General features: G+C 49.0%; 2 protein-coding genes across 14 annotated transcripts in view; one reads left to right on the forward strand and one right to left on the reverse strand.

Moving 5' to 3' along the window:
• The window catches only part of MAP1A (microtubule associated protein 1A), a 59,049-nt gene extending 52,127 nt beyond the window's left edge, over positions 1-6,922 (forward strand). For both annotated transcript variants that reach the window (XM_068695570.1, XM_068695571.1), the window contains 2 exons: positions 2,189-2,421; positions 3,381-6,922. In XM_068695570.1, coding sequence (XP_068551671.1) covers positions 2,189-2,421; positions 3,381-3,536 — 389 coding nt within the window. In that variant the 3' untranslated portion in view covers positions 3,537-6,922. The remainder of the gene's footprint in view (positions 1-2,188; positions 2,422-3,380) is intronic.
• Positions 6,923-10,138: 3,216 nt separating this feature from the next.
• PPIP5K1 (diphosphoinositol pentakisphosphate kinase 1) overlaps positions 10,139-13,039 on the reverse strand; it is a 51,394-nt gene continuing 48,493 nt past the window's right edge. For 11 of the 12 annotated variants that reach the window (XM_068695584.1, XM_068695573.1, XM_068695576.1 and 8 more), the window contains one exon: positions 10,139-11,931. In XM_068695584.1, coding sequence (XP_068551685.1) covers positions 11,237-11,931 — 695 coding nt within the window. In that variant the 3' untranslated portion in view covers positions 10,139-11,236. Of the gene's footprint in view, positions 11,932-12,050; positions 12,110-13,039 lie in introns of all 12 variants that reach the window. The other variant, XM_068695583.1, reaches the window with a different exon arrangement.

Genomic DNA, 13,039 nt, shown 5'->3' on the forward strand with positions numbered 1-13,039 from the left:
AAATGTAGTAGAACAGAGTTTCCCAGTCAGGCATAAGCAGTGAAAAAGCAGAGAGGTTGTCATGCAAGTCACATAAACAGATCAAAGCCTTGAGGAAAGCTCTGAACCTCTGTAGAGATGAATCCAACCACGTCTGTAGAGAGCCCTGTGAGACCTAATTCAGAACTCAATAGACTAAGATTCAGTTCCCCCTGAGGGCTACAGCTGTGGAGAGGCAGTAGGTATTTAGAGTTGGGAGCTGTCAAAGAAATGCCAGCAACTGAAGGACAAAATACATCTGTGTGTAAGAAGTGGTGGTCACCTTTTGGGCTCTAAGTGGGGTAAGTTGCACAGGACAGAGATATATCTCTCGTGTAGAATAACAGGAACCACTATGGTCAGATATTTTCTTTCCTCTGAAATATTAAGTGGAGATGGGATGGGAGCAGCCCTCATGTCTGAGTACCACGCTGTAGGGCACTGAATGAAGACGTGAAAAGGGTACTTTGCTGCAAGTGTCTGTACAGCACATGGCCTCCTCTAAGTGTTCACATGGAGACCAGTGCTCTACTAGTATGCTACCAGAGGACACCAGTTTTAGGTGATACAGTGTAGCTGCATTACCCCCATGTCCCTGCTGAGAAGCTGCAGTGCCAGGCTCTATGCAAAACACAGACTGATTTTTAATCTTCTGTTCCAGATCATTGATACTGAGCGTAAGACAAGAGCCAGCAGGAAGGTAGTGTCAGGGAGAATGAAGAAAATCAAAACAGTGCTGATGGGCTATGGTCTCAGCAGATGCCCACTGAAGACACTGAGGCAAAGAGAGGGTTTGCAGAGGCTTTACGAGGGGCTCTTCTTGAGTAAGAACAGCTGAAGAGAAAGACCTGAAAAGAGCCTATATGTGTGCCTACTGCAAATACATGTACAACTCAGGTGAGGAGATTATTGTTGTCAGATGACACACGGTGTCACTGACAGCAAGAGGGATGTTCAGGCTGAGTGGCTGATGAAGAGTCTGCTCAGTGTAGTGGGGAGTGAGAGGAAAGTAGTGGACGGAGTAATGAAGTGGTCACAGTGCCAGCCAAGGGAAAAGTCTGCAAGGGAATGTGGCCTGAAAAGTTTCTGAGCCAGCTGACTCGTGAGTAGCTGACAGAGAAATAATGGTACAGTCAAGAGAAAGCCTGCATGAGGGTATTAGTAGCGTGTCTGTACAGAGTGGTCAGGTCCTGACGGCACTGCACAGAAAGAGCTGTCAAGATGGAGTGTCTGGACATGTAAGCCTGAAGGGAAGGTTGAGACAAAGATGCATGATTTCTGTGTTTGGAGCAGTGCTGTGGGTTGCCCAAATCACACTGGGGATGAGGAATAGACATCAGTAAGAATGGCTGCAACAAGAAAGGATTTTTTTGTTTGTGCCACAGCTAGCCAGCACAATTAGTTGTCCATGCTAGTAGCTGGTGGCTTTGTGCTCACAAAAGAGAGTACCCAGAATAGGAAACAGAAGACAGAGGCCTCTGTGACTCCACAGAGAGCAGGAGGGAGAGAAGGGACAGTCTTTCCATGGGTTTTGTCTGTATATGCCTATTTACTGCTGAGTATAACAACTCCTTTGACAATCTCTCATCTCATAAATATAAAGAGCAGTAAATGAAGAAAAGATGTACAAAAGTTACAGCAGTGTTGCTAGGAAAGAGCAATAGTCCACAGAATAGCAGTGATTCTCAGGGATGGCAGAAAGCCAGGGTGGAGTTTCCAAAAAGACCACTGCAATACCCTAGGATATAAACAGATACAGAGGCCACAGAACAGTTGTTTTTTTTTTGTTTGTTTGTTTTGTTTGTTTGTTTTAAGCAAAAATAGATTATTAACACACAAAAAAAAAAAAGGTAGGACAAACTATTAATTGGGATGGCAACTCTGCAAAAGCTAATAATGGAGCTTTTGAGTCCCTTCTTCAGGAAAGACTTGCGAGTCTTAAGCCTTCCAGCCCCCCTTCATTAACCCCCCAGAACAGCAGAACTCCTTTTTCCTCCCTTTCTTTCAGTGCTGGCTCAAAATTCCACCCAGATCTCCTCTGAGCCTGGATAAATGTTAACTTGTTTGCTGAAGGGAAAAACCTTTCTGGAATCCAGTTTCTTCAGTGTTAATTTGAGTGCTTGTGCGTTCCAGAAGGGTTTTGATAGTCTCTGCTTTCTTTTTTCCAAAGCTTCCAATAGTCCTAAAAGCAGTTTGGCTGTGCCCATGGGTCCACCTGTCTATGTGGACTTGGCATACATTCCCAACCACTGCAGCGGAAAGAACACAGATCCAGAGTTCTTCAAGCGGGTTCGAGCATCATATTATGTTGTGAGTGGGAATGATGCAGCCAATGGAGAACCAAGCCGTGCAGTGTTGGATGCGCTCCTGGAAGGGAAGTCTCAGTGGGGGGAGAATCTGCAGGTATGTCACGGAAGTGCCTGGGAATGTATGTTTCTCCTTGTGTCATAAGCACTTGGGGGAAGGTGTGTGTCACAAACAAAGTACATTAAGAGTATACAAGTGGCACTGGGCATGTATTGCTCTGCAATCTCAGAGGAGTAACTGCTTGTACTCTTGAGAAGGGGGACACTCTCAGAATGATGTGAGTAGTGTTAGATGTGTCCTCCATTCCACATCTTTCAGAGAGGAGGAAGCACTTAGAGATTATACATTCCATCTCACCTGCTGCAGGATGAGCCTATCTGCAAGCAAAAACAAGCACTGTCACAGGCTGAATATTCATCAGTGTCCCATGGCCTGTGGCATTTGTTGCTAGCCTTGCTTGCTTATGATTTTTCTTTCTATTATACTGGTGATAAATACTAACTTTTATTAGAGATTAAAAAACAAATGGAGCATTCTTACTTATATTTCTTGTGTAGTCAGGTTTGCAGGAGATTTTGGGTAGACGCTGTTTCTGATGACAGGTACAGGAAGAGTGTATGCTCTTTCAGATGATGTACCCCCTGATTTCGAAGTCCCTGAGCTGCACATTGGGTCAGTAGGCAGATCAAGTCTATAAAATCAATAACAGTAATACTCTCAGCATTGCTCCTTTTCACACTGAAGGATCTTTCTAAGGCTGTTTCTGGCGCACAATAAAGAGAGGCTCTCCCCTCCACTGCAGCCATTTTCACCATTATTGGGGTAGTACTGCTAGTGTACAGCCAGCTCAGAGCCCCATTGTGCTGGTACTGCATAAAATAAAGCACCAGCTCTGCCTTAGAGAATGTGACATCTGAAAGGCATTAAATAGAACAAGCAGTACCAAGGGGACAGTGTTCCAAAATTAATGGGAAATTTTAGCCTCAGCTCCTACAGGCATTGTTTACCAGTGCAGTTGTTCTTGAACAATGATGCCTCCTGCTTTCTTTCCCCAGGTGACATTGATCCCAACACATGATACTGAGGTGACAAGAGAATGGTACCAACAGACCCATGAGAAACAGCAGGAGCTAAACATCATGGTACTGGCAAGCAGCAGTACTGTTGTGATGCAGGACGAATCTTTCCCAGCCTGTAAGATCGAATTCTAAATCTCCCAGCCACACTTTGCGTTCATCCATTGACTCTCCAATCACCGATGCAACATCAGAGACACCATCTAATCACAGTCCAGTTCTCTGGTTTAGTCCTCTACATGGTTCCCATTTGTCAGGCAATCGGGTACCCATCTAGCTCAGCACTGGATGCCATGAAAAAGAAGTGCAGGGCTCTGTAATATTCTGGACTGAGCTAAGAGTTTGTGCAAGAGCAGTTGCAGGCCAGGGGCACTTCCACTTTCCCTGCTTTATTCTGCTGCCTGTACAGTTTCTGTAGACTATCTTGGCTGCCTTGCTGCTGTGAGAGCTTGTTCTACTCTCTTCCTGGCTGCCTTGCCATTTAACTTGTAGCACCATGAGCCTCATCTTTCTGGTGAGGGCTGAAGTGCTGCTGCTGCATGTTGACAGTGTTTGGGGGCAGGGAGACAGAGAAAAAAAATAATTCACAAAGCAAACCTACATGATGAGGGAAGGCCAAACCCTCCAACTGTAACATGACAGTGAAAGGCATTCTTCCATTTTCTATCCTGAGCATACAGGTGGTGTTCTGGGCGAGGGGGCCTGTACTCCAACCGGGCAGGGCCACCATTTGCCACCTCTGCAGGCTTCTATCCCAAATACTTGGTTACAGACTCCTGCAACACCTGCTCACTATGCTCAAGGAGCTGGGCTGAAGGACATGTTGGTTTTGGGGGGGGGGGTGGCGGTGGGAGGGGAGAGTTCAGCCTGTTGCTCTTGGCTACAAGGAGCACATTCCTAACCTGCTAACTTGAGTTTTGCACACTAAGTGGGTAACTTACTCCTGCACATCAGCAGTGCGACAGGAGGAGGCACAGAGGGGCTGTTGCCTGAACAGTCACACTCAGTATCCAAACGCACAACTACAGCCCCCTCTAAAGCAGAAGGGCTGAAACAACCCGGCCTCTGTTGGCCTATGATAGTTGAGAAACCTCCCTGCCCTCGTAAACCAAAGGCTTTCCTGAGGAGTGTGGTGAGGCAGCTGAGGAACTCGCATGCTGTACTGAGATGCTGTTGTCTGGCCAGCATAGCTGATGTGTGCCAGTTCTGCAAGCAGCAGCAGTTTCCTTGCTACATGTATGCCAGTGGTCCAGCTTCTTAGCTGTGTTCAAGCTTTTGCTGCCCTCCCTAAGTGTGCCCAGGATGTGGGGAATAGAACCTGTGGTGTGAGGAAAGAGAACCCCTTTCCCAAAAACACTTGGGAGTAGTTTAGCAATTGTGTTATCTCATAGATACTCCACAACTGTGGCAGGAGCATGCATAGCTGCCTGCACAGAATAGCTGCTGGCAAGGCTGTGCTGTGCATACCCTGCAGTTGCAGCTGGCAGTGCCTGTTGCTTGCACACCTATTGTGGACTTAGGTCCTTGCTGTATGGCCAGCCTGGCAGAGATGTAGTTGTGTGCCGTGAGTGCATCATTGCCACTGAACAGTCACCTAGAGGCTCCTTGGCATTCAAGCCCATTCCTGCTGTGGGGCTGCCAGCCCTTGCAGAGAGAGCAGCTCCAGGAGTGCTAGTGCTCAGGCATCTGTTCTGTAGCACCCGGAGAGCCTTCGCCACATCCTAGAGCACTTCAAGAGAGCCTTATCACAGGGATAACTTTCTGTGCGTGAAAAAAGCGTGGTGGTGGGTTGTGAAAGAGACATGAGATGGAAAGCAATGCGGCAAGGCTTGGCATACAACTCGAAGTATTTCCATCTGCTGTGTTACCCACTGTGCTTGGCCTTGAGCCAAGATCTGATTCCATAATAAGCATCCCAGGACTATGTGCTGTGCTTGCCGGGGACACTTCAGTCTCTATGCTAGCATTTTCTAGCAGCTGATAGAAAGAAAATGCTGCTTAGAAGCCTGCTCCTAGACTAAAATGGAGTTTCTAGGGAAATGGTTTATTTTGCATTTAATTTATATATTTATTATTTGATCTTAAGCTGCATTTTGTTTGGATTTAATATTTTAATTTATACGTGTTAACTTGACACTATGTGCTCTTGGTGTCAGCTCAGAGGTTTCTCAGTACAAATACTTAGATGCTGCAATTTAAAGAAGAACAACAAAAGACCACAGAGAAATGGGCAGAGTTTTTGCTGGCAGCAAAAGGGGGTCTCTGCTTGCAGCCTGCAAGGCTGTGTCTAAAACCCAGCAGCTGCAGGACAAAGCCTGAGGCCAGAAGCCCCTCCCCGAGGAGCAGCCAGCCCTTTTGATGCAGCCCTTGGTAGGAGCATGTGAGCTTACTCAGGGATTTACGAAATCCCTGCCCTGCGCTGTATTCACGTTAACCATGGAATCACAGTGTGTCTGCCAGAAGAATAAATGTCATTCTCTGTAACCCAATGGGGTCAAGTGTCTATGAATGTCGGGTACAGCAAGCAATTGCAGGCAGTAACAGACCTGCTCCTGTTTTCCCCAGGCACTGCTCTGGGGTTTTGCCTTCAGTGCTTTGGGGAGACCCTGGCTCACCTGCCAATAGCACTGGCTGGCAGCCAGCTGCAGGTGGAGGATGCGAAATGTTCAGTGCCAGGTAGTCAGAGCAACAAACGTGACATCTTCAGTGACTGGATCCCTGGATTCCTCAGTGTGGCTAGGGGTAAAAGCTAATGCACTAACTTTATACAGACCTACAAATGAATGTTTCTCAATTTTAAACTTGAAGCAGTTATGAATAAGAAGCAGTAATGGTGAGGCTTTGTAAGGTGCCTGCATCCTCCAGGCAGGAGTGACATGTTCCAGCAAAAACACCTGCCCTCCACGTGCTGTGCTCCAGCACTCCGCAGTTACGCTGCTTGGACTGCTCTATCCTACACCAGTTCATTTCCCTGTCTTCAAGACTCCACAATTTATTTATTTTTTTAAGTCTTTTGTGGAAGTCTGTTGTGCCTCCAGCCTCTCTCTCTCCCATGAAATCTTCCGAAGCCATGGGGGAAAAGGACTTGTAAAAATGCCAAATTCTAAAGTCTGACTCCGCTCAGCCTGCAGGAGCCAGCAGAACCCATCCAGAGCCAGACGTAATAAATACAACACTATAGAGAGAAACAGTTAAACTCTGCTTTTGCTTGTTTCTGCATGTGGGCAACAACATGTAATCTTCCTGTATGTAATAGGTACAAAATACTATTTTAAACCAATAATTTAAAAAAGTGAACGTCTCAACTGTATTGAAATGGCAACTTGTGCTCCCAGCTTCTATGCTAAATGTTTTAAAAACGGAGCCCTGATTCTTTTCTTCAGCATCATGTTTCTATTTGAATTTAGTTTCTTGACCTCTGTCCTTTTGCCCATTTCCATGTGAAACACTGTAACTAACTACTGTCAAGAGAGGAGCCCAACACATCAATAATAAAGCCACATTAATTGCGAACAAGAACACTTCCAGCTGTTTCAAACTGTTCTTTAAGTGAGTCTATCCTGTAGGCAGGGGGCGTGCAGATACTGCTGCCACACCAGCAGCCTTCCCTCGATGCTGGCCAGCTACAGCCCAACCTGAGTTCAGGCAAGCCTGGGTGATTGTGCTTATGCCACAATTTCACTTACAGCTGCTAAAACCTGTGGCCCTGCCAAGAGGATACCCACGCCAGCGGTACAGACCTGCCTGGGACCCCTGCCCTCCTTCCTCAGCTCCAGCGGGGTTTTTCACTGTTCCAGCTTTCGAAGATGTTTCCTGCCTGTGTTTGGTTGGCCAAGGGCCAGGATGCAGCCCGGGTGCTCCATGCACAGCCACTCCAGTGGACACTGCAGGCAGCTGCCTCGCAGCACTAAGCCAGGCTCTCGCTGGTGGCTTCTGCACTTCTTGGGAATCACCACTCTGGCCAGCGTTCCTCAAACTGGTAGCATCCCCAGTCCTGTGGAAGGCACATCACAGCAGGGCCTGGCCAGGAGTGTGGCGCAAGCCAGCCAGGCAGGGCACCAGCATCAGGGACTCAGCTCAGGGACTGTGGACACTCAAGGCACTGACAGGGCACCAGGTGCTGCCCATCCTTAGCTCAACAGCACACCTTTGCACTACTGCAAAATTCTGCAGCCTCCCTCTGGAGGAAAAGACACTCTGTTTCAACTCTTCCGCTACTCAGCAGAACACTACCAGAGCAGCCTTCTGCGCTGCCTGTGCCAGGCAGCAGTCAGGAGGGGCTGATGCCCGGTCAGCTCTGCTTCTGCCTGGTGGTCCCCTGGAGGAAACTCAGGGGCACAGTTGAAGGCAGGGGAAAAAGAGAGCAGGGATTGGTCTGCAGACTCAGAAGGGGGGGCCACTGTGGCTGGGGAGCTTATCACAGCTTGTGCAGCATGTCATGGAGAGCTTACAGCAGCCAGCACAGATTTGAGGAGCCAGAGCTGGCTTTGGCAGGATTAAACCAAAAACATCAGCTCCTAAAATTGTATCCAGAAATTATGCGCACGCACACACATCCCAACCTCTGCTTTGTGACTCATAGCACTCACACCACCCATTTGTCTGGAAAGGTCTGGCTGGCCATCAATCACTGCTGCTTCTTAGTCAAGAAAAACACACTAAAGACTGCACTAAGATCAGACAGTTGTGCTCCGGTTTCACCACACACTCTGCAGGTGTTCAGGTGGAAGTGTTTGAGCACCATGAAAAACCACAAGCTTCTTGACTGAGCAGCTATTTAGCAGCTCTTTTAAAATAAAGGGCACTACTTGTTTTTAGCCTACCTATCAAAGGGAGTAGCCATAGACTAGAACCCTGTTCTGGCACCACTGCAGGTAGCCCAGCTTCCTCCTTGGTTGCCTGTGGAAAGGTACCTGCCTTTAAGGACAGAACATTTGCCTCCAAAACATACACATAAGCATTAGTCGTTACAACTAACCAGACCGCTTCCCTGTTACCCTGCCCTGCATCAGGAAGTCCTGTGATCCAACAAACTGTCTGGAGAACACCACTTAACAGGATTACCAGTATGCAAAGTACCAATGCAGCCAGATAACTGCTGGCTAGAGGATACCAGGAACCAAAAGGCACAGTCTGATGTTGAAATTAGACACTAATGAGAATTGGTATACATATTTGCACTTAAGAGATATGAAGTTTTGTATTTTTCATCACAAGTACAAAAACCCTGTCTGGGCCCAATCTCTCATTGAGCTTGAGAGCCACAGCAGAGCCACAGCTGCCAGCTGCTTCCAAAGTGCTGCTCCCTTTTTATTTCCAGGTGAAGAAACAGGCTGAAGATTGGGGACCATTCTAAATAAAACTGCTTCTTTGTGAGTGGGAACAATCTATCTGGGATTTCAACCACTGCTGCACCCTGCAATCCCCTCTTGCAGGACCCGGCCTTCAGGGATGTGCCACAAAGGCCATCTTTAGTGCTTAGATGATGTGGCGTGTCCCGCAGCACCAGCTCTTGGGCAGTGCTACCACAGCAGTCACCCTGCCCAGACGTAGGAGCACAAGGAGACTGCAGGCAGCAGTCACGTTCTCTGGGGGAAAGGGCTCCCAACTACAAAGCACCAAGGCCCAGTTCACTGCCTGCGCTGCTTGTCAGCGTGGCAGGCAGGCAGCCGGCACTGAGCAAAGCCACTGACCATATTCTGGCAACAGGAAGAGAGCAGACAGGCAGACCTTTTAAGAGACTGCTGCAGAGTGAAACCATCCCACAGCAGGCTCCAGGCCCCTGAAGCCCATGCCAAGCAAACGCCCACTCAGCCCCTGCTGCGTGACCCGGCAGCCGGCATCTCGCTCAGCCCCCCCTGCCAGCTGCAGGTGATGGCGGGGCCTGCCCAGGCCGCAGCCTCCGCTCCGCAGGTGCTGTCCCCAGGAACCATCGGTTGCTGGCAGGAGCCAGGCCCCAGCAGGGCCTCGTCTGCCAGAGCAAGGTGTTGGCAGTGGCAGGACCACGTGCAAGCCTGGGGAGGGCTGCGGTGGGGCCACACAGCAGGATTGGTGCTTGGGCATCACCCAAGGGGCCCATGGGGTCTGGAGAGCTGCTCTGCTGCCAGCTCTCCCACGGCCAGCTCTTGGGGCCAGGGCACGCTGAAGCCTGGCAGCCTCAGTCAGACAGGCCAGGGTAGCTGGTCGGCAAGTCTTGACTTCAGGGTTGCCAACAGAAGCCAGAGAGCTTCCGTGCAGCATGTGGAAGGCCCTTTTCCCAGACCCCAGCACCCAAACCTGTAGAAAGGGGAGCTGGGTTTCCTCTTGGCACAGTGCTGGACTAAAAGCCACTGTAAGACTGCTGCATTTCAGGTACAAGTAGACATCACCATACTTAAATATCCAAACTTGCAGGGAGGGTTTATCAGGCACAGGAAAGAGGACATGGTATGCAGGACATGCTTGGAACTGAAGGAAACGTTTAGATCGGAGCTCCCATCCTACAGCAAACCATCATGGGCCCTGGGAAGCCATGACCTCTTCCTCAGTATGACCAGTTCTTCAGAGGAAAAAAGGTATCTGGCCTTCTTGAGCAGAGCCCCATGCCTGTGCGCTCACTTCATTTGTAACTAGTCTTGGCCACAGTTCCTCGTTCCTTCAGGGTGGACAAGAACAAGCAGTGCTTGCTGCCCTGGGCATCTGCAAGCTCTGGCACACACACACTGCTGCACTAGTCAGCATCAAAGGCAGACACCAGACCCACAGCAGAGATTTACTGTGAACGTACATCATCACAACACAGCGCAGAGATCTTTGGGCACAGCTTCACAAAAACATAAATCCTAGCTATAGACAAACACACAGACTTGTCCATAAATGCAGGAGGCGCAGGAAGCACAGTCCTGGCCTGCACTAAGGATGTAGCAGGGAAACCTGTGTCAATGTTGCCCTCAGGCTTGTGCTCGCAGGTCATTTACATAAATATGTATTAAATACTTTTCATTTTATATATAATAAAGATTTCTCCTTATTGGTTTCTAACAATCCTGATTTGCTCAAATAGCAGTTTCTCTTAATTTCTGTCACCAAGACTTCAGAACTTTACCTTGCCTGACCCTTGGGGACTAGAAAAACCCGTGTGTGCTCCCTGTACACCCCTCTCAGGCTGGATCTCCAGGCTTTTGCCTGCCCCAGCCCAGCAGAAAAATATTCAAGTCCACTCCAGAGAGATTTCTTCTTGCAAGTGGCAGTCTTGAACCTGTTCCTCTCATTAAATTCTTACCCACGCTCATTCAGAATGATTTCTCCTTTTCCTATTCTTCCCAACATGGACTCTCTGGATCTGGTTTTGGTGGCCAATGGTGGGCATCAAGAGAGGAAGGAAGGAACAGAGGAGGGTGGCGGTTGTGAAGAACCCAATTACTTTGGACCCAGAATGCCTTTCTCTGAAGGCTGTGGGCCAACAAATCTCTAGGGAGCATTTGTCCCCGCTGGACTTACCACCCCAAAAGCCTTGACTCTACCAATCCTCTAACTCTGCTGTCCCAGCAAGCAAACAGCCCTGGGGACACCCTGCACCGATGCAGCGCCACATCCCTACTCCATGGAGGTGCTGTGCCAGTACTGAGACTGCATTTGTTTGTTTAACAGGGCAGATGGGGTGTTTGTTATCTCTTGCTGGTTGGCAAAGAGCTGGCTTGTGTAGGAGTGGAGCAGCCTCTTCCACACCCCAGAGTCTTGTGGCCTTGGGATATGGCTTGTTCTGTGCTGCAGACAGCCAGCTGCATGAAGTGTTGTGCAGGAAGTTGGGCTGCCTCCAGGCTAGAAGCGCTTGCAGTGTACTGTCCAGCTAGCCGCTAGTTCTGCTGACCCTCCTGACGCATTGGCTGCAGCCCCTTCACGCTTGTCTCAGGAGGCAGTGGCTGCTCCTGGCATGGCTGAGCAGACAGCAGCTGGCCTGACAGAGCGCTGTCCCCCAGTGGCTCCTTGCCCATATGCTCTGGGTCCAACACCTCTCCCAGCAACTCGTCTTCACAGGGCACCAAGATGTTCTTGGACAGCCCTGACTGACTCAGGCCAGTCATTCCCCCTGAATACCCTTCACCGGGCTCCGCTCTCTCTCCAGCTGGCCTTATCTCAGACTCTGCATGACACTTTGGTTTCCCTGTGTTACTTGGGTCTAGCATTTCCCCAGATGATTCTTCTTCATCCAGCGCCAGCACACTGTTCTTCTCTGGGTCAGAGTTCTTGTCAGCCAGCTCCTTCTTGCACAGCTCCAGGACCCCACCTGGCTCTGGGCCCTCACTCCAGGTCAGCGCTTCTGGGGCACTTGGCTCAGCCACTGACAACCCAGACACCCCCACCTCCACATCAAGCCCTCCTCTGTCAGGTTCTCTCTCTCCTTGCTCAGGGGACTGGCTATTCAGCTGCTCCTCGCTTTTTGGGGGACTGATGGAAAGTTTCTCAGTGAAGCTGAAACGAGCACAGCTGTCCGAAGAGGTTGGGGAGGACGGGCCTGCACTGGAGACAGTACTGGAGGGGCCACTGCTGTCTGCAAAGAGGAAGAGAAATCTTAAACATGTAGTTGATATTTCCCCAGCCCAAAGCCTGAGCAAACCCAAGCTGTTGCAGTCCCACAAGTTCTACAAGCAATGGGTGAGGGTCACCTACATGCCATGCACCCTGGTAGGTGCTTGCAGCTGCTGTTAGGTGTGCTTCTGGCAGCTCAGCTGATGAAAACACAAGCACAAACACCACACTTACATCTTGTCATACAGTTTATCTATAATGCCAACACATCACATGTGAAATCTGATGTTGGGCTTTGAGCTGAAAAGCAGTTTCTTTCATTCCTTCATTATTATGGGACACTTTAACTTTGGTGCCCTTGCTTCCTGAAGCACAAAATCCCTGAATGTTGAACTAGAGTTGCCACTGGAAGAAGAAATATTGCTTCACCACCAATGTTTGGCTTTGTTTTGTTTCTTTTGTTGTTGTTTGTTTTCATTGTTTGAGTGAAACCAGAGAAGAGATTTAGATTATATCTAGTCCAATGAATGGGGGAGGATTAAACAACTGTACACCGGAACAGTTTCTTGGCCTTGCTCCCTACACAGCTCAGTACACACTACTCCTGGAACAAGGAGTGTATGGCAAGAAGAGTGGAACCGCCCTTTCAGTGGCAACACTGACTTGTGTTATTAATGCGTTTGCTGTGAAACCGTTTGATAAGCCTCTCCCCTTTGAGTTCCAGCCAGATTTGCAAAAGGAATTAACAACAGTCACCACCTCTGCAGAGGCTGTAGCAAGTGAGGCTCAGGAGCTACAGAAAAGCCCGTAAGTGAAGAACTAAATGACAGGCTGTCCAATGTGGAGTTCTGGGTGAGGCATGTATGTGTTTGATAGGGTATGGAAGGTGCTTCCACATGCTGACACTCAGTTGGACACGTGTCACAGAGAAGCAAGGAACTTGAGTTAAAAATGAAGTGCATTCAGGCTATGTCCTATTGCACTCAGTAGAGGATGCCTGGGGAGAGAGCATCTCTCCAACAGCAGATTTCCCTGTGATATACAATGCTATAGAGAGAGTTCCTTTTTCCATCTTTCTTTGGTAGCTTTCTTACAGGGCATGAGACTTCCTTCCCCTTTCTGTTTTTGTT

Source organism: Anas acuta, chromosome 12 (genome assembly GCF_963932015.1).
Source record: "Anas acuta chromosome 12, bAnaAcu1.1, whole genome shotgun sequence".
Classification (NCBI taxonomy): Eukaryota; Metazoa; Chordata; class Aves; order Anseriformes; family Anatidae; genus Anas; species Anas acuta.